Genomic DNA, 25,755 nt, shown 5'->3' on the forward strand with positions numbered 1-25,755 from the left:
ACTCTGGGCGTGGTTTTAGCCTGTGCCAACTACTGCAAACCATTCCTAGGCATGGATCAGGAGTTAGGATGGTCCTGTCTTAGAGGCTGTGACACAGTTTAATTTAGTGGTGCAGTAAATTAAAAGTCTTTGGGAGACTACAGGAGTTGGCATCATTGTCATGTTCCAGATCAAGTCTTGCCACCAAACTCCTCCATGGGCAAGGCAAGCTCCCAAACTATCTTCTGCACTTATTCCTGTAGCCAGTCACTGTGTACCACTCTTCCTGTTTAACTGCCATTGTTTCCTCTTTGGTTGGAGTGGAATTGCTAGAAGTGATGATTTCCACTCCCCCCTGTGCCATCCCTTTGGTGATGTCTGTCTTTTGCTCTGGACAAGTGTGGTCAGAGTCCATGCTGAACTGGCAGGAGCTGGGAACCCTGCTGCTGGGTTTGTGCCAGGAAATCTGCAAAGGACCCACCCTGAGTCTTTTTTTTTTTCTTTTTTTTAAAAAATTAATTTTTAATGTCAATAAAGAGGATGGATTTACAAGCCTTGGAAGAGTTTCGGAACTGAACAAGAACAGCAGGTATCCAGATGTATTGTACCTCTGAAATGCTTATAATTAGCAAACTTGCTGAATTAAGGATGAGTGGAAATCAGTGCCTCTGATGGCATGCATGTTTCTATATGCTCATTCTTCAGCAGTGACACTCCTGGCCAGTAATTGTCCAACTTTTTCATATTCCTGTTTAACAGCAGAGGAAAACACTGTAACTGAGAATGTGTAAGACATGGCTTAATCCCCAGGTTGCAAATCTCATGAGCTTCCTAAAGAACAATAGCTGGTGTTTTATGCTAATATACACATGAACACACACACAGAGCTATATAGACCTTTATGTCTTGGTATACATGCTAGGGAGGAGGGTCACACTACAGGATGATGCTCTGCTAGGTGATAGGAGGTGAATTATCTAATTTCATTTACAAGTTCTTCAAATAAATAGGTAGAGAAAGGAGGGATGATTGTGTAACATTTGCAAGCTGAACCCTAATTTAAACCCCTACTGGGTGATTTCTGTAGTTCAACATAACAGGATGCAATTATTTCATTTCCAAACTGCTCTGTGGATGGAGTATTGTGATGGTAAGAAAGGGGGAGTTCTTGCTTGTGCACAGAGCTAGAAAAGAAAATTGTAATATTCTTCAGAAGCCAGAGACACGTGACAGATTTTAGGAAGCCAGGCTCCGTTAGCTCTCTTCCTATCTTTTCAGCAGTTATATGAAGAATTAGTTGAAACACCTAATATCTTGAGAGGAGATAATATGCAGTTCAGGCTACCTCAGTGCCCCACAGCCCATGTCAGTTCAGTGTAGCATTCCTAAATAGAAAACACTAAAGTGCAGGTGGATTACAGGAGAGGACTTTTGACCCACCTTTGGGGGTCTAAATGAGCTCAAGGTAGACATTAAATGGCATATCTGATGATTTGAAGACTTTTTTTGCATTTCCAGCTGACAAAACAGCTGCCACATCTGTTTCCCATTTGTCATTGTTATTATGCTTTTATATGTTTAATTACACAATTGTGTGATGAGTAACAAAGGTTTTGACTCTTGTGTTAAAATGTTGAAATATGAAAGCTTCCTGAGTGAAAAATATCTCTCTTATATGGCTTCACTTTTAATAGTAGAAAGAAGGAGGTTTAGAGTAGAAAATGTTCTCAAATATCATTAAAAAACCCTCCTGAGATAATATAATTGAATTATTCTGTGGTCATTCAAAATAAATGGAAGACCATTTAAGACAGGACAGGAAAATATATTGAGAAATGTGCTACAGAAATCCATCCTATAATGGTATGGGGAGATGGGACAATTAACCCAATAGGTCTTTCCCATCTATTGTTCTGTGAATTTATAAGGTCTGAAGTCTTGTAAAATGAGAACACTGTTTGGATGTTGTTAATGATTTTAAAAAAGAAAAAAAAAATTGCCTCAGCCTGAAAAATGAGTGAGTCAGCCTCGAAATCTAATAAAGCTCTGAAAGGCAGGGGGTGTATTTCTATTGCCACCAATTGTAACTCTGCACCCCAGGAGAATATGAGGACAAAAGACTGTGCTGTTAAATCCACTCACTGCTGTGAGGAATAAACTAATACATATGTTTATTAATTTATGCTTGCCTTCAATAGCTAACAGGTTTCATGCCTGATCTTTTCTAAACAGCTGATTTCATCTGGGAGTTCCTGTTCCTCTTACACTTCAGTGTTCTCTCTCTTTTTTATCTCCAGCCCAGTTTCTAACTCTTACTGAGAGCAGGATGCAGCTGAAATAGGGGAGAAGTGACTAAATTTGGCCTTGGATGGCTTGACAAGTGGCAATCTGCTCGTCATGAGCCATAGGCTCAGTCTTCCACTTAGTAAAGTGGATGAATTCCCCTGTAGACTTCCCCAGCTGGAGAAGTTCAACTTACGTGGTCGCTCCCTTCCTTAGTGTAGTAAAATAGTTATTTCTGGCCAGTTTCTGTTTTCTTACACTAATGCACTATAAATGAGCATCTGTTTTCTTTGCATGAAGACATGCTCTGATTAAGTCTACATGGAGCTGAGGGAGCTTGCTAGCTAACCTTGGTCCCCTGCACCATGAAGTGCTGGCACAGCTCGTTGGTTTCGTGGTAGGATTCTGTGGGACACTTATCACTCCCCTGGTACTCCTGCCTTCATCACGGCTTCCCTCCACCACTCAGCAAGGCTCTCGTGGAAACCACGTGTTCTCGTTGTAGCCAGCACATCTGATGAAATCCTGGAAAGTTTTTCACAGTATTAATTGCTTTTCTAGTGGGAATTTAAACCAACCATTTTGCACTTGGCTCAGCAGGACGTAGGAATGGCCCATTTCCATCAGCAGTACAGTGAAGCATAGGATGTCTGGGTAGAGGCAGTCACTGTTTCTCTTTCTGTGGTCAACGGATCTGTAGGTAATAACTTTATTTTGCAGGCCACTTGAACATTTAAAGACAAAATAAAGGTCTAAACTCAGGATTCTGTATCTATGTTTAGACACTTTCATGCCAGATTGATTTGTAAAGCTATAGAAAAGGAAATAATTCCTAGAGAACACAGTGAGGTTTGCCAACAGCTCAGTACTTTTGGTAACAGCATCACAGATCCTTATCCCTAAATAAGGACCCAGGAGCCTAACTTCACCTGATAACATGATAATAGCCATATAGCATCAAGTTCAAAAGAGTAAAGAATTATTAGACTAACAAGCCCCCTTATCCTGCATCCTTTAAATAGAATTGCTTTTGTGTGACTAGCATGATCTAATTGCTAAGTCATCCCTGCACATACCATAGGGTGTGTTGAAAATTTTCAGGAAATCAGTGTGGAGATTGGAATATTGTATTCTTAACCCAGATTATTCTGCATAACAAAGTTCTCCTGCTAGAAGCACACTTGATGAAGCTGAAGGAATGAGTCCTCCGTTACTGAAGGCCATCTCTTTTAAGAGGTGCTATCTGAGCCTGTTGTAGACTGATGTGGAAGGAAGTAGTTCAAGGCCTGAGCCAGAGTGAATCACTGTTCTCTTACCCAGACATAAAATGATGTGTTTTCAAGGATTCTTTTGAGAATCCCATTTCTCCCCCTTCTCTTCAAGCGTTGTCCTTCAGCTGCCACTCTCCCTTTTCTGTGAAAGGATGGGCACAGGTCTTACTGGAACACAGGACCGGCAGCCTCTCAAAGTTTTGACTGCACATTTTGGCTGCAACCTGAAATTTCCATGTGCTTCCCTGAATTTTGGGAGGTTGCATGTCTTGAAATAATTTAAAAAAAAAAAAATTGCGTATTGAATGCTTTCCAGTATTTTTTGTGGGCAGGAGTGTCATCCACACAGGGTTTTTTTGATTTTCTTTCTTTCCTATTCTCTTCCTACTTTCCAAAATATAGATGTGTTTAATTTTATGTAGCCATTGAAAGAAAGTGAAGCAATTTATCAAGCCAGGTTTTGAAATCCCAGATTGACTTCCTCTGAGCAGAGAGCTCTGACCATTAGGCTGAAGCCAGGCTCCTTCTTGCTTGTTTTACCTCCTGGCAACATTCTGTAGCAGTCCACCGTGAGCAGGAAGGAAAAGGAGAATATCTTCACACCCAAAACCCAGCAGCTTTTTGCTTAGGATGCAGGAATTAGGGATTCAACCTCCTCCTGCTTCCTGAGGCGGAGGACTGTACATTAACCCTTGACCTTTACCACAAAATGTGGAATTTAATCCATTAGCTCTCTTCAAAGAGGCAGAGTGGACACCAAAGGTACTTGCTTTGAGGCTCTGGGTGCCTCCTTCCTTATCAGCTGGCTCTAGGTCTCTCCTTGCTGTACATGTAATTGTGCATATAGTCACTACTTATAATGAGTATATCTTAATGTAGGCTTTTTTACTTAACTTCTGGAGGACATGGACAACATGCACCTAACCTTTCAGGATGTCTCTGCCATGTTCCTTGACCTCCCAAGAAGCAGCATCTTTTCTGTGCAGAAAAGTTGCCACGCAAAATTTGAGAAAACTGTTTGCCTGGGAAGTTTGGTTGACCTGGTGGGAACCACTATGGAGCAATTCCTCATAGCTTCTGGGTTCTGTGCAGCTGGGGAGAGCACAGAGAGGAGTTGTGGACCCCAGAAAAAGGATCTTCTTTCCTCTGTAAAGCAGCTTCCTGGCTATCTATGGTACATGTATTCAAAGCTGTGAGGGGCTTGGTGCAATAAAGTGGAATCTAGGAAGAACCAACCAGACTTCAGTAAAACCACTCCAGAATTGCTCCCCTTCACCTTGGGTAACAGTACTACAAAAGATATGAAGTGTTTCCACAGGACACTGAATTTGTTCTGTCCTACCTCCATTTTTCCAGTTCTGGATAACTTATAACCCATTGTTTACCTTGTTCAACATTTTTAGTATGTAAAGGGCTCTGTATAATCCCTAAAACTTATGTTGTAAAGCTGAAGCTGCTTTAAAAATTGCTTAGAGTTAAAGTTAGTGATGATATTGTAGTGGAGCCTGGACATACCATGGGAGTGGGCTCCTGGTACAGTGTTGAGTTACGTACAGTTTCTGGCCCAAAGAAATCACAGCCCAAGGTGATCATGTAAAAGCATAATAACAGAATGTGTAAGCAGTGTTCACAGACATTGTGATGCCTTAATGTATGTCTTAAAATGTGTTCACTCCTTAATTGTTTAAAAGGGGTTTGACCAGGAATTAGTCAGCTGGAAAGGCAGACAAAGCAACAGGGTGGGGAAAGGGAGGCTCAAGATAGCAGAGAAGCAAATAGAGGAGGTGGTTTGACTGTGAGGAGCTCCAGGGTTGAGGCTCTAGCAGGCACATGAAGAGAAGAACTGGCGTAGAGTCATGTCAACATCTATCCAGACCAGGGAACTAATGGAAAATAGCAAAATAATGCATAGATGTCATTAGCCTGGGATGGAAGCAGGCTATTGATGGGTCCTAGCAGCTGGTTGGACTGGAAATCCTTTCTCCCTCCAAACCTGAACAGTTTGGTCACAAATCCTCCACAGAAGCAAAGGGTTCGTTTGTATGCAGTTATAGATCTTGAGACTCATCATCCTTATTTCTTTCTCCTGTCCCAGTGCTGTGGAGGAACCTGGGTTTCTGTAGCAATGAAACGCTCCCCTCGTATGTCAGAATAGCTTGTGGTCTAGTGCATGATGTGTTGGAAGAGATACACGCTCAGTAGTCTTAGAAAATGAGGTGTTTGTTCATTCCTTCTGAGGAACCTCAACTATAGATTTGGTAACAAAATTCCAGGATTATTAGGTAGTTACTTACACGTACTTAGAGTACTTTATTTTCTGCAGTGTGCAGGTCCTGTCTTTGATCCCTCTGCTCGTTTTGCCAAGATTTCTTTAATGCAATTAGGGAAGCTGTCAGGCAGGAATATTTTTGCAGTTTATTTTTCTTTCCCCTCTGAAGGTCAGATGGTCTTTCCTATATATAGCTACTACGGTGGTTGAGGGTTAATTCTGAGGACTTTTGAGACTATACCTCTGGAACGTGCCGTGTTTTGAGAGGGCTACCTTGTGCTGGATCCTCTCTCAGGGCTATTCTTGTCCTGTGGGGTGACAGTTTTTATTAATGAGGAAGGACATATTCAAATCCTCAACAATTCTCCCTGAGATTCTGAGAAAGAAAAAGGTGGAAAAGTGAAAGGGCAAAGTAAATAGCCCTAAAGGTACTGGCCACCTCCCAGCATTCTTCTTTTTGCAGCTTGGTATAACCTGCAGCATGGTTGGCTAATTCAACACCAATTAACTCCATAAAGATCCAATCCTTTTGTTTGGAGAGCTCTGACAATACAGAGCTGCCTCTTCAGCCAAGAATCTTCCTGGAGAGACAATGACTAGAAATCTTTATGCCTTGTCTCCAGTCCTGATACAGTTGGGCAGAGCTCTTAAAAATGTGTTAATTCTTCCTGCCCACCTCCTGCCCTGAATCTCTCCAACTCTATCTGACCATTATGTGTGCCCTGCACAGATTTGCTCTGTCTTTAACTTTATGATTGATACTTATGTTTACTTTGGTAATAAAAGTGATGAAGCCAAGCCTGTAGAGAGGAACATGCATGTTAAAGGAAGAGACCAGTGGATTGTCAGGCTTCCTCGCTGAAGTGTTGGCAACCTGCATTTTGGGTATTTTTCCTCTGAATGTTTGATAAGCTGAAGAGTATTACAACTCCTGAAGAGTGAATCCTGCAGCCTGAAAAGTCCTATCACATGTTCAGAAAGGTATCAGTCTCAATGGCAGGGGAAAGTAACCATGATCTTGACAGCATCTGGGTTTCTGGGATGCCAGGAATATGTTCCTGTCCTCTTCTTTCACTCACTGGTGGCTGCCTCTTCCAGCCATGACAGAGATTTTCATAGGCTCATAGACTTCTCACATATTCCCCTTCTTCTTGCTGCTTAAATAGTATCCTTGTCTCTAGTGGTATGTTGTCCTTTCATGGTTCCAAGCTTTATCAATCTGTTAAAGTTCCTAAATGATACCAGAGTTCATTACCAGAGGTCACAAGATTGACAATGGTTCCATTATCTGAGTGCATCAATGATACATAGCAGTCTTTGTAATTCTCTGTTGCTTGCAGGAGGGCATAAATCTTTCCTACCATACATAAAACCTTTAAAAGGAAAAAAGGGTTAATTCCATATCTTTAGTATAGGCTAGTGAATGTTTGGTGTGTGATTTCCTTACTTGGAATTCTTAGGACTGAAAATGGTTCCATAAATAGTTTATTTTCTCTTTCATTTTCATGCACATGCATTGGGAAGAGAAGAGTGCCAGAAATGTTGTGTGTGCATTAATTCTTGTCAGCTGAGGAGTGGGAATGGGTTGAGGAAAACCTCTGAGAGAGTCTGGTTTTGGTGAAACTTCTTGTTCAGTTAGATAATAAGAAACAATTCTAATAAAAATGAGATTTGCCTGTCCTTGAAACTTCCTTAGCACTCACACCATGTATTCCTGTATCACAGATTTTGGTGTGATTTTATTTCATCTGAGCATGTTCCTTCTTTGAATTGTGAGCTTACTCTTTTCATGCTGTAACAGTCCTTTTCTCTGTTTTTTTCACAGACTGTTTTTGAGAGGAACTGTCAATCTGATGATTGTGCTGCTGATTTGAAACTTCAGGGTAAATTATTGCTCTCCAGGTGAGTAGGAGAACTGTTTTTCTCTTACATGCTAGTATGTCATTCATTTTATATGAGATGACATTAAAAAATCAAAACACACACACAGTCATTTTTTATCCAGGCTGGAAGGATGGTGACAGTGATATAATCTTGAGTGCAGAAAGATCTTGAGATGTACACAGAGTCTGAACTTCTGTGGTGGTGGGTTCTGTGCTCATAAAGGGCAAGACACCTTCTCCTCCAGATCACAATGGACAACACAGGGGATAAAGGTAGAATAGCAGAGAGGGGCAGGGAAAAGAGTTACATGCCCAAATCTAGTACTAATGTGAACTATGTAATTTTTTTAAAGATGATAAAATACAGTGTATGACATGGTAGGAGTAAAACTGCCTGCAGAAAAGCAGCTCAGAAAAAAAAGTCATGTGGAAGGTGAAAGAAACTCCTCAGCATATGGAAAATTATCATCTTCAAATCATCTTTCTCTGTTCTAAATTTGTAGTTTTGCTGACTCTCCTGAAATGCTTTTCTCCTTTGTCAGATTCTTCTTGTTAGTGACTTGGAGAGGGATGTCTGATTTCACTTTCTTCTGGGATAATAAACTTCATCACATAGCCCAGAGGTGAAGTTTATATGCTGTCCCTTGTGAATGGTGATCCTAGGGAAACGCCTGTTGTTTTGCCAGGATGTAGTTATTTAATTTTGGGATAAATCAGGCTAAAGGTGAACTTGAGACATCACTTCTGTTTCCTTTTTTCTTTTTTTTTTTTGCCAGCATTTTTAGCACAATTTTAGAGTCGGAAGTGCTGATGCAAGTTATTTAATTGTGTGCCAGAGGTTTTGCTGTTTGATGGAGGTGCTCTCTGTGAAATGCTTTGCTCAGGAAGGAGAGGGGAAGAGACTCCCTTGCTTTAGGGAAAAAAAGAAAGGAAGTAGTAACAGGAGATACACATTTTAGATAAGTCTACAGCACACTGTAACTGTACTTTGAGACAAAACTGAACCAGAGTCAAGTCTGAGAAGTTAGGGACTTCTCCAGACACGACTGAAGTCCACAGGAATGTTCAGGGGATTGGCTGGGAGCAGGGTTAGCTCTCAGATTGCAGAGTCCAAGCTTTGACTGTGATCAGTTTGGATTTTTGACCTTTCTCTTGATCTTTGCAGTGAGCAAAAATCTGTTGAGAGCTGGAGATGTGTCTGCAAACTAAGGAAGCCAGTGAGGGATTTTCTCATGCAGTTGAGAAGTGATCAAGAAAAAACAAAGGACAAGTCCTAAAAACTTGTTAAATCAGTGCATAGCAATCATAGCAGTAAGAGCAGTATTCACAATTGGAACATTAGACTATTTATTGTTACTGCTGTTATTCATGTTATCTTGGCAATTTAAAAGCCACTAGTGTCAAAAAAGCTTTGAAAATTCAAATACAGTTTCTACGTATGTATGGCAAAACGCTGAACAAATGCTCTCAAATCTTCTTTATCCATTGACACTCTGAAGTCCTGTTTGAAATAAACAGGATGCTGTCAAATCCACCAAGTCTGCACAGAAGGGGTTTTCTTTAGCTAAAGGGCTGTGTAAGCCTCAGTTATTAGAAACAACACAATGGGTATCTCTAAAGAAAACAGGTTTTTATTATTGCCTATAAAACTACAAAAACGTCCTATGGGTTCTGATTTTAGAGAAGTGCCTTGAAGAATATGATAACTTTTTCAGCTCCATGTGTTCTGTGCTAAAGAATCCAATCAGCACATTTTCCTGTATTATTCTTGTTTATTCTGTGTATAAAGCTTTTTTTTTTAATAGAGCAAAAAAAGGTGACTCATTTATTACTGCCTGCACCAAACAGTTGGCTTCATTGTTAGCAAGGTCATGGCAATGCCTTTAAACGATCACATCTGACTAAATTTGGTGGACCTGTTATTGAAAATGACCCAATTAATGGCACATAAATATATTGGATTGAAATAAACGGCATGTTTTTGGGAAGGCAGTGGGAAGTGCTGTCTCTCAGATCTGCTGCAGCTCTTTGACAATGTCACTCTACGTGTGGATGGGGTTGTACAGTTACAGTCATCTACCTGGGCTTGCAGAAGACTTTTATTAAGATTTCTCACCAAGGATTAACAATGAAAAGTTGCCCAGATCTGAGAGGAATGATGCCTGAGCATTGCTACCTTAATTAAAAGGTAGTCAACAGAAAGGAGGAGTAGATAGCTTTGTTTCTCTGATGGAGGAGACTCCACAAGTGCTTGTGCTGGGGCCAGTGGTATTCAGCATATTCATACATGATCAGGGAAATAATCTGCTAAAAATAAATAGCAAGGCACTAAAGTTTGCTAATCATACCAAACTATTCAGAGCAATGAAAAGAACAAATGAGGAGGTAAATTTTCATGAAGCATGTGATTAATCTGTGGATTTCACTGTTGGAGGTGTTGTAAATGCTGACAGTTTACATGAGAGATGGCAAATGTGAACGCTGGAAGCTGCATCAACAAAATAACATTCTGTGCTTGCTTTGTTCTTCCAGAGGCCTTTTGCTTTTAGACGTGGTTGGATACAGGGCTCTCTGTAGGTGGACCAACTGGTCTGGCTGTTCATACACACTTTTCATTAATTTGTAGCATATTGGAGCCAAAAGCTGTGCAGAGGGCTGTATGTTGTATAGCTTTGTCCGTGACTCTATGTAATGCTGAAATGTGTGCTGCTTAGAGCATATAAGTGCACATCTCAGGTTACATTACCAGGAGAATTGCTTGCTGAGGTCATGCTTATGAGCTCAGGAACTGCACAAGCTACTCCAATTTAGAGTTCACCTGGGGTGCATTTGGATCACCAGAATTATCCAGTTGAAGGATTGAACCCAGCTTTGAAGGTGCCAAACCTGCAGACCCAGTGACTAATAGGAAAACCAGCTTGTGCAGCAAGAGCTAACCAGGTCTGCTCTTGGGATCCTCCTCTTCTGGAAACTTATTCAAGTGCCCTCCAATTGGGAGCACTGCACTTTGATAAATAACAGACAGCCTGGGATGTTAACACTTGGTCTTGGTAACGACCTGATGGATGGCCATTGATCCAAAGTGCTCAAACCAAGCAAATCTGCATGTGGAAGTCAGACACTTCACTGCTCTTCTGACCAGCTGTGATTGGGTTTGCCTTGTTAAGGTGCTGCTGCATGTGGGAATGGTGCTACTGGGTAATTGGAAACCTTCCACTGTGGAGCTGGAGGAGAGGATGCTATCAGACTACTTGAAAGTAGATGGTGATTAAAAAAACCTTCAAAGTTTTATAACTCTCTCTGGAAGCTTTTGCAAAGATTTGGGAGGGTGAGAATGGGATGTGATGGTGATTCCTCTATTCTGTTGGGGTTTTTTTAATATTTCTGTTATAGTGAAAAGTGTCCTTGGAGTCTTGGGTTGAAGGTCAGGGTGACATGCTGTAGTGAGGAGGAGCTGGAATGCATTTGTTCTGGAAAGGAAAAGGTTTCTGTTCAGTTAACAGATTAATCTCTTTAAGGCTCATCCACCTTCATTAGCATCACTTTGTATCTAAACCAATCCCAGCTTCCTGAAGGGACTGTGGGACAAAGGAGCCAAACTTCCTGCTGGTGGCAAGAGGAGCAAGAGTCATAGGTTGTGGCTTGGCAGGTTCAGACCAGAGATTTGGAAAAATCTTCTTGCTTAAGCAATTTGTGCTGCATGGGATTGAGGTGTGCAGAGTCAGTGTGCTCTGGGTTTCAGGACGTGGCTGGGTAAGGTCCCTGCTGATCTCCTCTGTTGCTGGCAGTTGTCCTGTGTCGAGGAGGATGAGAATGGATTGTATGATCTCTAGAAATCCCTTCCCACCAACTTCTCTGCAGTTTTCTGACTCATCTTGAGGTAAAGCCTCCCTGTAAACTGAGCAAAACCACCTCAACAAAACCCAGCTCTTCAATGACATGGAAACTCCTACCTAGGATGGTTGTGGGTGTCTTCCAGTCCCACTGCCTGCAGGAGTCCTCAGCTCTCACTGGTGCCACCTCTGCTAGCAAGAACATGAGGCATCACAAGAGGGGACAGAAATATCAAAGGCTGGAGAAAAACCTGGCAAAGAAAGCCATGGGGATTTAACTTTCTGTGGCAGATGTTACAAGATAGCATGCTAGGATTGCTGCAGATGGTGTTTTTAGTGGTTAACCTGGACTTACTCATAGGAGTATGAGTGTTGTTAGCCTAAAACTAATGGCAACTTAAAAGTCAGGGAAAAGGAGCCATGGAGTTTGCTGGGGACTTTGTAAAGTCCATGTTAGGAGAAACTGAAGAAGCAGGAGAGAGCATCTTTCCAGTCATGACTGTCTTTGAATCCATTTTTTCTTGAAGAATAAGCATGCAAGGTTGTGGCAGAATGGAGAGACTACTCATCACCTCCCCTTCAAAGAGTCTCCAGTGTTAAATCTTGCAGCTGCCATAGGAGACAGCAGAATCTGGCCTTGTCCATGCTTTGTGTTGTGGGGGTAGATTTCTAAAGGAAGAGACTTAAAAGCATCTTAGCGCAAAGAAGGTATTTATGTATTTATGTATTGCATGCAGGTAGCTTTAATGATGCAACCTGGAACCGTATGGGAAATAGGAATAGGAGATTTTGCAATAATCTTTATGGCTGTAGCTTTGGGACACCAATAAGAAACCAGTTTTTCTTTCTAGCAATCCATTACTGAAAAGCAAAATGCAATTAAAGAGTGTTCTGTTAGCTATTATTTTCAAATATTGCCTAATATTAAAAATATATTTATTCCATGTTGTGCTTGACTTCAGAGCCTCACACTATTTTCTCAGCACAGCAAATGTCTTTTCCATTAGTTTTCCATAGCAAAGAGCACATTTTTATTGAGCTTTCCTATAGCTACTTGTTTAGAAGCTAAAATGCATCTGGTTCCTCAAGATGTGCTGGGGGAGACTCTGAAGTAGGTGTTTTGCAGAAGGTTAGACCTGCCTGGCCTTTAAAATAGACTAATCCACTCCTCTTTTATGTACTTTATATGGGAGAAAAGCACTCTGGTCTTTTAAGAGGAACCTGAAAGTGCTGTGGGACCTGTGTTGACTGGCACATGGATCTTGTGTGATGTACCAAGGCAGTTTAGGTCCTGAGCTGATGCCTGTTGTCTGATTGATGCTCTGCAAAACCCTGTTTAGGCTTAATGGGAACCATGTGAAAACCATGGAGAAGACATTTTAATAACAGTGAGGGTGTCTGAAAAAACAGACTCTCTTCCAGCTATAACAGACAAAGCAGCTGAAAAGACCAGAGCAGAACGGGTGGTGGCTTCCTTGTGAGATGCAGCTAGGAAGGATATCCTGTATGGCTGTGTAAATACACTTACAGCCCACGTGTCAACAAATAAAGCAGCTCTACAGATAACAAACAATACAAGAAGAAAGATGATTGTTGCTGCATGCCATGTAGATGCTGTGCTCCAGCACAAGCTGTGTGCATGGTAAGTAAATCAGGTTGTAAGCACAGGACTATGAGCCCCCTTGGATAGAAAATGTTGCAATAAATACTGCTATGATAAATATTACAGCAACAGAAAATGCTGTAATAAATATTGCTATTCCTGAGAAGGCTCCAGGAGGAAGTCTGTCTTCCATGTATTTATGCGACATGAGGTTACCCTTCATCTGTCGTTAGAAACAGAATTACTCACCCACTGGAGTGCTTCTGAGTGTATGTTTGGCTCTTTGGAATAAGCAGCTTGCTTTTATGTGTTGGTTTAGAGCATCCTTAACAGCTACCATTCATTAGACTCAAATTTATGTTCTTCCCCTACAGCCTGGCTGGGGTTCCCATATATACTGCTGCAAATTGCTTAGTTTGGAAATGTGAAATAGGAAGCAAAAGTCACAGGAAGCCAAAGGGGTGACAGGTGCATTTTGCAGGAATTTTTGAGGTTTTCCAGCTTGTGAGGGTTTTTTTTTGAGTGGGAGTTTAATGCTTTTAAAAGTTCTCTTGCGAAATGGTATTTTTTGAGAAATGCCCTTTTCCAGTTGAAAGGTCAAGTTTGTGACTTGGGCTGTTTCTCTTGGTCCCTCTGGAATTAGCCAGAGAATGCCCAAAACCTCAGTGTGTCAAAAATTTCATTGAGTTTGAAATGTTTCCGTCGTAATGAAATAGTGATTTGTAGAGGAAAAAGTATTTTCCAGTATATTCTGATAAGCTCCATGGAAGGTGGTTTGCTTTTTTTTTCCAAATTCCTTCTGTGACTTACTAAAGGAGTAACAAGTTTTCTGCCAACACTCCTTTTGTGTTTGTGTGATCTCTTTTGTCATACACACTTTTCTGCATTTGATAGGCAAGTAAACACTTTGATGTGATGTTTTGGGATGTAGTTTCAAAGTACCTAACCCAAACACCTGGTTTAACAACCAAAACCTGGTTGTTTTGCATATGCTGTGTATAGATGTGAGGATGAATATGTTCATGGACCTATTAAAATAATTAGAAAGACTCCCTCTGGTTCACTGGGCACATCATTAGAGGTTAAGCACCTGGATTTGAAAGCTGAACCTCAGTGGTTTCATTTTGACTTGTCAAATTATTACAGGACCCTAGCTGAAGGGATCTAGAAATCATAGATAAAAACATGTGTTATGATAGCTTTGGCCAATTTTTTCATTTTTTTACCAACATGAAATGTAATGGCACAGAAGGTAGGTTAGTGCAGTAAAAGTCAGGGTCTTCTGAAGGAAGGAGCAATACCATAAAATTTTGATCAAGGAGTCCAGAGACTTGACTGTAGCTCATGAATAAGTAGTGGTTTATAAAAAAAATGAAGGTTTGCACTGATCCTAGGCCTCTCCAAACCAACGGAGAAGAGCTGCAAGCCTGTGGCTGGATGTGGGAAGGAAAGCTGTTCCATAAGTCTGACCAGTCTCACGCCTCAGCACTTATCTTCCTTTGATCACACAACAGGGATTTGTTTCCAGAGGCCTCGCGTTTCATGGCGTGCCCGTTGTGGTTTCATGCCCCTGAACTGCATCTTACCAAAACAGTCGTGATGAGGAAAAACAATATCCTTTCATTTGGAGCTTAATTACATGCTCTGATAATATCTCGTTTTCCCTTCCTCTTCATTCATAGCAGATGAAGAATTTGTTTTATCTTATCTTGCACTGAACAAACACTTCTTTCAAAAATATTATCACGTTCTGTTTCCCCTAGACAGCCTACCCTAAATAGCTGAGCTGTGCTCAGATGGAGCTCATTTTCTGCTTTACAAGAAACAACCAACAGAAAGTGAGCAAATGCAATGGTTTAGCATTTCTGGTGCTAGAAGAGTGGTCCTGAGCTATCAGTCAAGACCCTCTGTGTTGTTACACGTGGCTTTATACACACATATTCCCAGTTCCCCAGACACAAATACAGAGCCATGAGTAATCCCACTGCAGTCATGTGCTGCCCACTTGGCATGAAACTTGGTCATACCCCCATGCTGTCCTAACTCATGATCTTTTAAACCACCAAAAGAGTTATTTCCAGGGAGAAAAGAATGATGAAACATTGAAAAAGTGGATATGAGTAGATTGCTTTCTGTTTTCTCAAAAACTCATACCGAGTTTCACACTGTGATTTAAGTGATTTAATAAATTGTAGTGTCGTATAATGTTGTTTCAAGGTAATTTGCACTGTAAAGGGTCCATTGAACAAATGCTAACACCATTTTGTGTATATTAGTACATTAGTAATTCTGTTTGGAATTTAGTCCTTGTGGTGAATGCAGGAAGCAAATTTCTGATTTCTATTTGCTTTTCCCTCCAGACAGTTGCTAGTGTATTGAACACTGTGTTTGGAGGCACATGGAAAACTTTGTTGTAGCTCATCCAGGACTGGATTTGAAGTTTCCTGAAAGGGCTGCCCAGCAGAGCCCACAATTAATCAGGATATAGTACAAGTTGCAGTGGGAGCATCATCTCAGGAAGGAGTAAATGTTTTCCCTTGTTGAGGGTGAATGAGTATGAAGGAATGGTTTTTTGGTTTCCATCTGGTTAGTTGCACTCAGAGCCTCATAAATCTCTCCCAAAATAAATAAGTCCAGTTTGATAGCAGTGGGCAGTCCTGTTTCTTTTGAACATATGGTGATTGAACCCATATGGATAGTAATAGAGTCATCAAGTGATGAGTGGTAACAAGTCTCAGTAGTCCATATCTTGTACAAGATAGAGATTCCCAGTCTCTATTTTTCTAGTAACAGGCCACTGATGATCAGTCAGGGATACTCTACAAGCCAGTCTTGTCACTTCTTAAATACTGGTTTTGTTTTGTAAGAAGCACTGGACTGTGTCTGCTGGAATAGGATTTTGCTGTTTGTTTTTTAAACTAGACCCTAAAGAAATGATCTTCCACATAATTTTAATTTATTGCCAAACTAATGTATAACCTGTCCTTCCTTGTGAACATCTCAACGTCAGAATTTTATGGACCTGAGATACTTGAAGTCACCATATTGCTCCTTGCTCTAGCAACCAAAGTCTAAAGTCTAACAAAACAAAAGCTTAACCTCTGTCATACATTAGCTGCCTTCAGGGGTGGAAGTTCCTGACACTGTACAGACCACAAAGAGAAGCAGATGCACCATTGTTTTGTATTTGCAGAATCCAACTTGGCTGGTACATATGTGTATGTATAGATCTATACATGCACTTACACATGCTCTTTTGTGATGCAGTTACATGAACTTTTTCTGTAGCACATCCTGTAATTACCCAATCTGGTAAAGCTGAGGTTCTCCACAGGTCACCAGCTAAATCATCTGCCTGGCTTTGCACGAGCTATAGGGGAGATGTGCTGATATAGGTGTGTGTTGCTTGTCACAATTGACAATTAGACATAACTTACTCCTGACCTATAACACGTGCTGTGGAAAAACAAATCAGCTAAAGTAACAAACCTATGCTGCTTCTAAGGCTCCATCTCTGATTAACTGCCTTTTATTGACCTCTGAGAGGGATTGTTGGACAGGGCACTGTTCTTTCTCCCTCACTGATGCTCAGCTGGGGATGCTTTTTAATTATATATTGCATCCCAGGAATGGGACAAGCAATTGAAGCTGTCTGGAGATCTATTTCTGAAGGCATCATTTCTATGGTCAATATATGGTTTGCATGATGACTTTGTTAATGATCTTATTCCTGGAAAAAAAACAGTATGTTAGACAGTGCTGCTGATTAGCCCTCAAATTTCAGGGCTAGATCTAAGGTCAACAATCACCTATTTTAACAAAACTTCAAGTATTTGAAGAAACATGGGGGGAAAAAAAGAGGGTTTTTTGTTTTTCTTTGACATCAGGCTGATGCCTACAACTTTCAGCTCTGTGTCTGGTACCATTTATCTTTTGCATTTCTTTCTGCCACTGGTAACTGGGTTTTGTTTGTGTTCCATCCTCGTGAGGCTGACTTACACACACGTGCACGGATAACTTTGTCCCTGGGGCACACTACTATTGATTTCAAGGACACTGGTTGTGGTTATAAAAGATGTTGGTTGTTGTGTGTGTCTGCAAGGGTGAAAGATTAGATTAGAGCTTCTGTAGATGTTGTGCCTCATCTTGCTTTTATGTGACAGTTTCATAAACCAGGGTAGCTCCCTCCAAACCAAAAGGGAGTCCCTGGAGTAAACCCTGTGTGAAAACAGAGGCGGCTCCTTCCCCATGGATTCTTCAGTTCTGTTTATAAAGGGTTGGGAACATCTGGGTACAATTGAAATTACTGATAATAGTAAAAGCTACCAGATTTCTGTAGGGTGATAAGATAAAGGGGGAGGTTTTATGTGGATGTTGTGCCCAGATCTGTCTCTTTCACTTGTTTGAAGATATAAGTGGCTAGGAGTTAAATCTATTGCATAGTTACGGGGGATTTCTGTGAAGAAACTACATTTGGGAAGAAGAGGACGATTTCCAGAGAGGCTTTGAGTATATGGTAACTGGTTATAACTACAAATCACTGTTTCAATACCATAATAAAAAGCAAAAAGGATTTCCTGGAGTGTTTGGCCCCCCCCAAAGATGGAGAAGGTACTGCCCTGTGCCACATGCCTGAAGATCAGCTCAGGGTTTCAGCTTTTCACTGGCCCTTGAGGTTTGAGCATTTGCAAAACTTCTCCCAGAGTTCAATGGACTCTGGAGCCTGTGACAAAAACCCTGCAGGAGAAAGGTTTTAGGGTTGATGTGAAGAGTCTGTGGAGACAAAATTGATATTCAGGTATAACACTAACTGCAACTACCAACTGAGACACTGGTTAGTGAAGGTAGACACCTGTTTGGATCTGTCATGGGACCAATGTTGGTGACTGATTTACACCTTTTAGTGATTTAAAAGCAAAAGATGGGACTCCTCTTTAATTTCATCTGTTGGAAAAGGAGGACAGATTGGACTTGAGTTGTTTAAAGCATTTTTACTTGCTTGCAGTCTAACTGACCCCAGCTGTAACTCCCACCATCCTTTGAGCAATAGCAGTGATTTATCCATGTAGGTGCCAATTTGCTGCAAGGAAAGAAAGGCTCCTAATAGAAAAGGGAAAGTCAGTGACCCAGACTAACAGGGTAAGTGCAGTCCTGTCACATTCCTTAGCCTGTGTGTGATCTGTGCAGGCTGAGAGGAAGTCCTAAATGCTTTCTCAGTTTTAAAAAAAAAAAAAATTCTCTCTAGCACAGGAAATAAAGAAATATGTCTCCGTATACCTTTTGGAATGCAGATTGTGTCTCCCCTGACCCATGTCAATAAAAACACCAGCATCTTGGGGGTGGGGAAATTAAAATCACAGGTCTATTCAGTTTGCCTTTCCCAGCTGGTCTTTCTTCCCTCGCTCACCATAGTGCAGTGATGTGACACAGGCAGTAACAAAGAACATTAAAGCATGCAAAAAAGATCATCCTTCTTTTGCCCTGGAATTTTGTTTCCTTCTCTTAATCATTTAAGAAGAAAACATTTAATATTTCTATTTACATTTGATGTGGAGCATCAGTGCCAGTGAGTTCAAAACTGTGGCAGAAATTTGAAACCTGATTTTTAGAATTGCTTGTTACCTGGGTCGTGCAAATGAAAGCTACAGGTATTTAGTACTTCTGAGTGTCAAACTTCTTTCCTTTTCTATGCAAACATGACTAGCTTGACACCATTTGTGTCCCTTTACATATGTGTGTACAAATGTAGCTGCCTATATATAATGTGCATACACATCCAGGCTACACAGAACTTTTACTCAGTTCATTGTTTGTATGTGGTCCCCAATGTAGTGAGATGATGTTCTGCCCAATGAAGTGACTATATCTTGACCTTTTTTCCCCTTCTTTACTTTTTTTGAGTCTGTTTTTACTTTCAGCTTCTCCTCCTTCATGTGAGTAAGGTGATGAGGGTCACGATGAGGATGTTGGCATCTGTATAGTTCTTAGCCAACAAAACATAAACTGAAAGTCATGGTGTGATTATGTCTTTTAATTTTTGACATACCTTGTCAAGACAGTGGTGGCTTCAGTTTGTTTTCTTGCTGCTGGCAGGTGGCAACAGTTCTTCAGGTGCCATATTTGACTTGGCAGCTTGGCTGCTTCATGTGCAGAAGATGCTGGGGAAGGATGGCACCGGGCTGGCAGCAGAGCTGCTCCAGCACCACAGCAGCCTGTCTCCACCCCAGGACATTATTTACTCTCTCAAGCAGCAAACAGGACTTGGGAGCTCCCCTGTGAGCAGGGAGGTTCCTAATCCTCTCCTTGCTGCAAGTGAACCTGATTCATTCCAGATGCACACAGACGTAATGACTCGGAAAGCTGCTCTCTTAAAATAGGACTTGCTGTGCAATCTCATACAGCCTTTCAGAAGAACTGAACTCCTCTGCCAGCCTAAAATCAGTGAGGCTTTTCAGAGTTTATTAACGTGTGAATTTTGTGTAGGAACAACTACAGTGTGCTCTTAGAAAGTGGCTTTTCTTTCTCTGCTGAAGAAAATGTTGTTATAAACATCATTTCAGTATGAGGCACTTTTAACAGAGGAGTGATACCTTTAGAAAGGAGCAACACAACCTAATGGTGTTTATTTTGACTTTATCTTTAGTGGGTTGAGTTTCAAATAGTATTTCATTCTGAATATTTTTTATCATTCAGTGGGAAGGAGAGTATTCTCAATTGGCTTCACTGGATGCTAAATCTCAAAGTGCTATTACCAGTTCAGAGAGATTGTGTAGTGTGCCTTGCATTTAGTTTCATCTCTCCATAAGATAAGTGTCTTGTAATGTTCCTTTGCTGACTGAAATGATACTTCCAGATGTTGCTAGTGGGCTTGATAGATGGTGATTAAATTTTGAAGTGATTGCAAGAAGTGAGATAATAAAGTTCATGAGAGATAATTCACAGTCATATATGGTTGTTTTATTTCTTTGCTTTCAAATAAGCATTTTTGATTATTAGAAAATCCCAGTGCTCTCTTAAGCTTCTTCATAGTTTGTTTTTTTTGGTTTTTTTTTCAGTAGTAAATGTTGAAGTTGGGGCCAAAAAGTTAAATGCTCCCAAGTAGTCTCCTATAGTTGTGCCATTAATGTCATATATAAGGATCAACAACTGCTGTGTGCATGTCCAAGTGTTTTTGTAAGCTGTGATGCCATATTACAATTGGTTCATAGAATTTGATTCTGTTGGTTCATAGAATTTTACAATCATAGAATGGTTTGGGTTGGAAGGAACCTAGTCCAACCCCCCTGCAGTGAGCAGGGACATCTGCAACTAGAGCAGGGTGCTGAGAGCCCCATCCAACCTGACCTGGAATGTCTCCAAGTAGGGGACATCCACGACTTCTCTGGGCAACCTGTTCCAGTGTTTCACCACCCTCACAATAAAAAATTTCTTCCTTTTATCTAGCCTGAAATGGGGAAGAATAAATTTCTCATTTGTTGTCAGTTTTGTGGGCAGAAAAAAAAAAAAAATGAAAAAAAGAAATTGTGAATGTAGATAAAAATTATTTCCATGTGACTGCATACAATTTTTTGACCCTCTTTTCCATTTCTTCTATCTCAAGCATAACTCTAAGATTTTTCACAGTTAATAGAATGCTGGAGTAAGTTTGAATTATTGGGGGACAATCTGCAGTAGGTTATGTATTTCAGTGTGGGCATAATTTCTTGCACTTGCTGCATTTTCCCCATACGATGACTTTACAGTCTTCAATAATTCTCACTAAAATTGTATTAACAATAAATCAAAGGCAATAGTTCCCCATGAGGATCGTGGGGTTTCCTTACAGTCACAAAAGGCAGTGTCAGAAGTAGGTCTCAGGAGCTGCTGCCCCTTTCCAGTACAGCCCCTCCACACCCTGCACTGGTCGTACTGCTGCATTCCCCTATATGATAACTTTACAGTCTTGAACGATTTTATTCTCACTAAAATTGTATTAACAATAAATCAAAGGCAACAGTTCCCCATGAGGATCGTGGGGTTTCCTTACAGTCACAAAAGGCAGTGTCAGAAGTAGGTCTCAGGAGCTGCTGCTCATTCCCAGTACAGCCCCTCCACACCCTGCACTGGTCATACAGCACGTTCCTGAGTCACCAGCCGCTGAGCTTTCAGATGGTCGAGTTGTGGTACTTCTGGAGCAGGAGGAAAGAAGGACCAGAGTGTGAGTATTGCCCCGAGTTAAACTGATATAACTGTTTCTGCCTGCAGTGTTGATGACAGAACTGCCTACCTGGCCCTGGGAGCAGTGAGGAACATCTCACTTAACATTTCCATCTCTAATGTGGGGGATGACGCCTACGACACCAACGTTTTCTTCAATTTTTCTGGGGAGCTCTTCTTCATCAAGATGTGGCAAAAGGTAAGTAAGGCTGATCTTGCTGGGAGCAACTCTGTTAACTTTAAATAAATTCAGTTGCAAGGTGTAGGGAGAGGGTGGCCTGTTCCACGCTGCCGAGGTGTTTGGAAGTGATTGCTGGTTATACTGGGCTTGAACTTCTTCCAGTTTCAGAGTCTCTTCTTTGGGGTTTTTGTTTTGGATTTAATCTGTGTGAATTATATCCTTTTGTTTCTGTAAAAGACACAACACTGTTGTTTGGTGTGCACTCATGAAAGACCATTCAGTTGAGATAGTAAGATACTAAGAGAGAGACCGGTTTGGAAACCAGTAGAGTACCACAGGATGCCTCTAGTTTGAGTAGTTCCACACTGCACTCAGCAGCCCTGGTCGTCTCCTGACGTGGGCTCCTAGGTTTTCTCCTTGTTGAAACCAAGATACAAGGCTGTTTGTTCTTTGCTCACGTCCTGGTGCAGGTTTGGTTTGTGGCCAGGGCCCATCACTAGATCCAAGAGCAGGAAAGTGCTTTTAATTTCACCTGCCTGGACTCAGGTGGATATTTGGAGTTTTAGTCTCTTTACATTCAGCATTAAATACTCAGATATTTCTATTAGTATGAGTTAGTTTAGAGGTAAAGTCATTGAGATACAAACACTGAGCTGAGTTTTGTGCAAACTGGTGGCCGCAAAGGCTGTCCAAGTGTGAGTAATATGAAAATAATGGTGCAAAATGGGAGCTGTACAGTTGTTAACAACACTCTGTTCCTGCTTTTCACAGCCATTTGTCTCTTTGCTGGAGCTTTGTTTTGATTTATAAGCTATAAGAGCAATAGTAAAACCAGTAGTACAACTATGGCAAAGTATGGAATTAACTTGATCCATTGAACCAATGATATTTTGCTATTATTTGTCATGGGTTGTGATAAGATTTTGGTTGTTATAAACCTCTTGAATTGACTCGTTACAGAATATACCAAAATAATAATTTCTTATACATGTCAATTCTCTCAGTGTTCAGTTTTGACTGTTGTTTTTGACACAGTTGCAAGCCTCTGAAAGTCGTCTTTGCATTAGGAGCTTCCTTTTCAGCTGTTGTGCTGCAACTGTGCAGTTTATCAAGAGGAAAAAAGCAGGGGGTAAAATAGAAATGCCTTAAGCCAATACGTAAGTTCTCCTTGATGGAAGTTTTATGTGAAGACACTTTCATGCTCTGGCCCAGCTCCCATTGAAGTCAGTGGGAGGGTTTCCATTCCTTTGCACTGGAAAAGAAACAAAGCTTGATGCATGTTCTTTTAAAAGGTTGTTGTGGTGGGTTTTTTCCTTCTGTGCTTACATGCTGAATATTTTACACACACGTATTAGCTGGAACACCAGTTGCCTTCATTATTCCTCTTGGCCAATGCAGTGAGGGATCAAGCTGAAGATGATGTGCTCTTTCCCTTGGTATTTTACCTTGGATCTATAGCAGACATGGAACATCTGTGCAGAAGGCTGCCTAGAAGGAGCAGTTCCTGGAAGCAGATGACATTGCAGTTATCTCCCTGCTCTGTGTCTTCCACTAATAGAAGCTAACATTTATTTAGAAAAAAAATTCAAAAAATACAGCACACATCAAGGAAGCATGTAGGCTTTCTTAGGTTTTTCCAAACAGGATCAGGGTATAATCTGCTATTATTCCTGGTGTTCCACTGTTCATGTGATTGATTTGATAGGGTTTGGTTTTTTTTCCCTTTCTGATTGTTATTTTAGTAACAGTTTTGCAGAGTTACAGGGATGTGTTGGGCTATTTTACTTTCTGTGAGTCAGCTTTTACTTTAGGACAAACTAATATCTTGTTGGCCTCACCACTGGTCCAGTTGGGAAGCTGGAATATGACCTTATAGCCTCAATTGCTGTGTTACATTTTCCTTACGCCCTTTGAATTATTTTTTTTTTTTTGTTATAAAATATCACAGCCTCCATGTTTCATAACCTATTCCCATCCCTTGACATCTGTGCATTATATGTACTGTGAATGTACTTTAAATAGATTTTGTTCCTGATTGAACATTCCCCAGGCAAAAATCCAGAATGTAAAGCCAAAATAAAAATGACGACTCCTAAGAGTTTCCTTAGTGGAGCAATTTTGGAATCAAAAGAGCTTCTTGTTGTGGAAAGCTTCTGTTTCAGCAGCAGCTACCTTTTAATGAGTAACACTGAAGTGGAAGAGAATGGTCTCTTCCATGTGGTTGCCTGATCCTTTTACTGCAAGGTGACTCTGGGAACAATGATCACATGGTGGACTTCTGTAACCTGTCTCTGGAATCCCTTCAGGATGCTTAAGCTCCATGTGTGTTTTCCCTTTGTCCACACTGGGGACATTTCTAGCAGATTCAGTGCAGTTTTGTTTCGTGCTATGGATTGGTTGCAATGAGATCTGACAGTGTCAAAGTTTTAATGCTGGGTTTTTTTTCGACAGAGTTTTTGAGACAAAATGCCACATCTTGTGTTTGGAAGGAAGGAGGGTGGCCTGGCTCAGAGATGATGACAGTAGCATTCCCTAAAAGGTCTCAGTGGAGCTAGCCCCTCTTTCCTTTCTGGAGACTGAGATTTCATGAGATGTGGTGGATAGAGACACTACCTAGAGGGACAGTAATTGGAATAATCTCCCCAGGGAAGTGGTGGATTTCCCAACACTGGACACTTTTAAGGTCTGGCTGGACAGGGTGCTGGGCCATCTTGCTTTGACCAAGAAAAGTTCGACCAGATGATCCTTGAGATCCATTCCACCTGGTATTCTGTGATACTTGGTAAGGCTTTGCAGCATCTCTGTGAGGTGAAAAAACATACACTGACTGATACTTAGGAGACTCCACCTATTCCACTGTCTGATTTTTCCTGTTGTCCTGCAGCCAGTCCTCCCTGTCTCCATGGATGAAGCCCAGTGTTTTCTTTCCATAGCTCCTGACAGACTTTCTCTAGAGAGGCACAGTATGTGGCACAGGCTGACTTCTCACTGCTGCCTGTGCTGCTTTTAACTCTCTCACCACTTCTGCCCTTTGAAGGGGCTGTCTTCCCCAAGGTCTCACTGGCCTTCTGCACTCAAAGCATCCCTTCAGCATTATAAAAACGAGGCTTTAGGGAGAGAAATGGGTCTGTAACTACAAAATACAGGATTTGTTAACTCATGAAGTTCCTGAAGACTTACACAACTGGGGGTTTCATCTGCAGTACCTTAGTGTATATATTTGTTTTTATGCTTACGTCTCCTGCCTTAGAGTTATGCCAATTATTATATCTCTTGTTGGGCATGACAACACTTTCATTATGAACCTTTTCCCTCCTAACTTCGGTGGAGTGAAACTGAGATGAAATTTTTGAAGCCAATTACAATTCACATTGCTTATTTGAATAAATCCTTCAGCTCGAAGGATAAAATTCTTTCAGAGCTGGGTGTCTTTTTCAGAGACTAGTGAAGATTGGACATGGTTACAACTCTTGTGCAAAGTTTTAAGCTCTCACTGTGACAGTAGGTTGTTTTATAGGTGCATGGAACTACTGCACTGCAGTGAATTTAAAAATGTGTCCACTAAGCAAATGCTCCTTTTGAAATACAGCGAGATTTAATCATGTTCTCTTTAAAAAAAGAAAAAAAATGGGACTTTATTGTCCCATAATCTTAATGCAGCTGCAGACAAGCATCCTGTTTCAGAGTCTGAAAAATCCACTTACCAGAGGTGACACCGCTGTCTTAGAGGAGAATGCAGAGTGCTGCTGTGTGCTGCAAAAAGAACAAAAAGCTTTTGCTGCAAACTTCTCCACCACTTCCCATCTATCAGAAGTGCCTCCTGGCTTGTTCTGCTGGCAATGTTAGTCAGCAGAGGCACTTTGTTAACCCTTTGTTAGCTGCTGTTCAGTGCAGGGGGGTATTTCGGGTCCGGCTGCAGAAAGAGCACTGTGAGCTTGTTGGTTCACGTGGTGTAGGGCAGAGCCATATCTTTGTTAAATCAGCTCAGCTATGGCATGAGATTTTGTAGTGATAGTATAAAAATAGCATCTAGAGCATCATAGGAAAGGCACCAGCAGTAACCCAATATGTATGGCATTAACCTCTCACTGCTCTGCAGGGACTGGCAGGAGTCTCAGCTAACCCCATTTCAGTGCTGGTTACAGAGGGAGCAGGTCAGGAAATCCCACTGCTGACCACCATTTCCAGCTGTGGATTGCTCCTAAATTTCAGCTAGGCTCCCAGCTTCCAAAGCCAGCTGTGTGTAACATTCCTGAT

The 25,755-nt window shown here is 41.1% G+C and overlaps 1 protein-coding gene across 1 annotated transcript in view; it reads left to right on the forward strand.

Annotated features, from left to right (window-relative positions):
• The window catches only part of ITGA9 (integrin, alpha 9), a gene marked incomplete at both ends in the record, with an annotated part of 125,147 nt that extends 103,631 nt beyond the window's left edge, over nucleotides 1-21,516 (forward strand). The window contains 2 exons of the mRNA XM_008939477.1: nucleotides 7,628-7,704; nucleotides 21,366-21,516. Coding sequence (XP_008937725.1) covers nucleotides 7,628-7,704; nucleotides 21,366-21,516 — 228 coding nt within the window. The remainder of the gene's footprint in view (nucleotides 1-7,627; nucleotides 7,705-21,365) is intronic.
• Nucleotides 21,517-25,755: the final 4,239 nt, after the last annotated feature.

The sequence above is a fragment of the Merops nubicus genome, unplaced genomic scaffold, assembly GCF_000691845.1.
Source record: "Merops nubicus isolate BGI_N331 unplaced genomic scaffold, ASM69184v1 scaffold294, whole genome shotgun sequence".
Taxonomy (NCBI): Eukaryota; Metazoa; Chordata; class Aves; order Coraciiformes; family Meropidae; genus Merops; species Merops nubicus.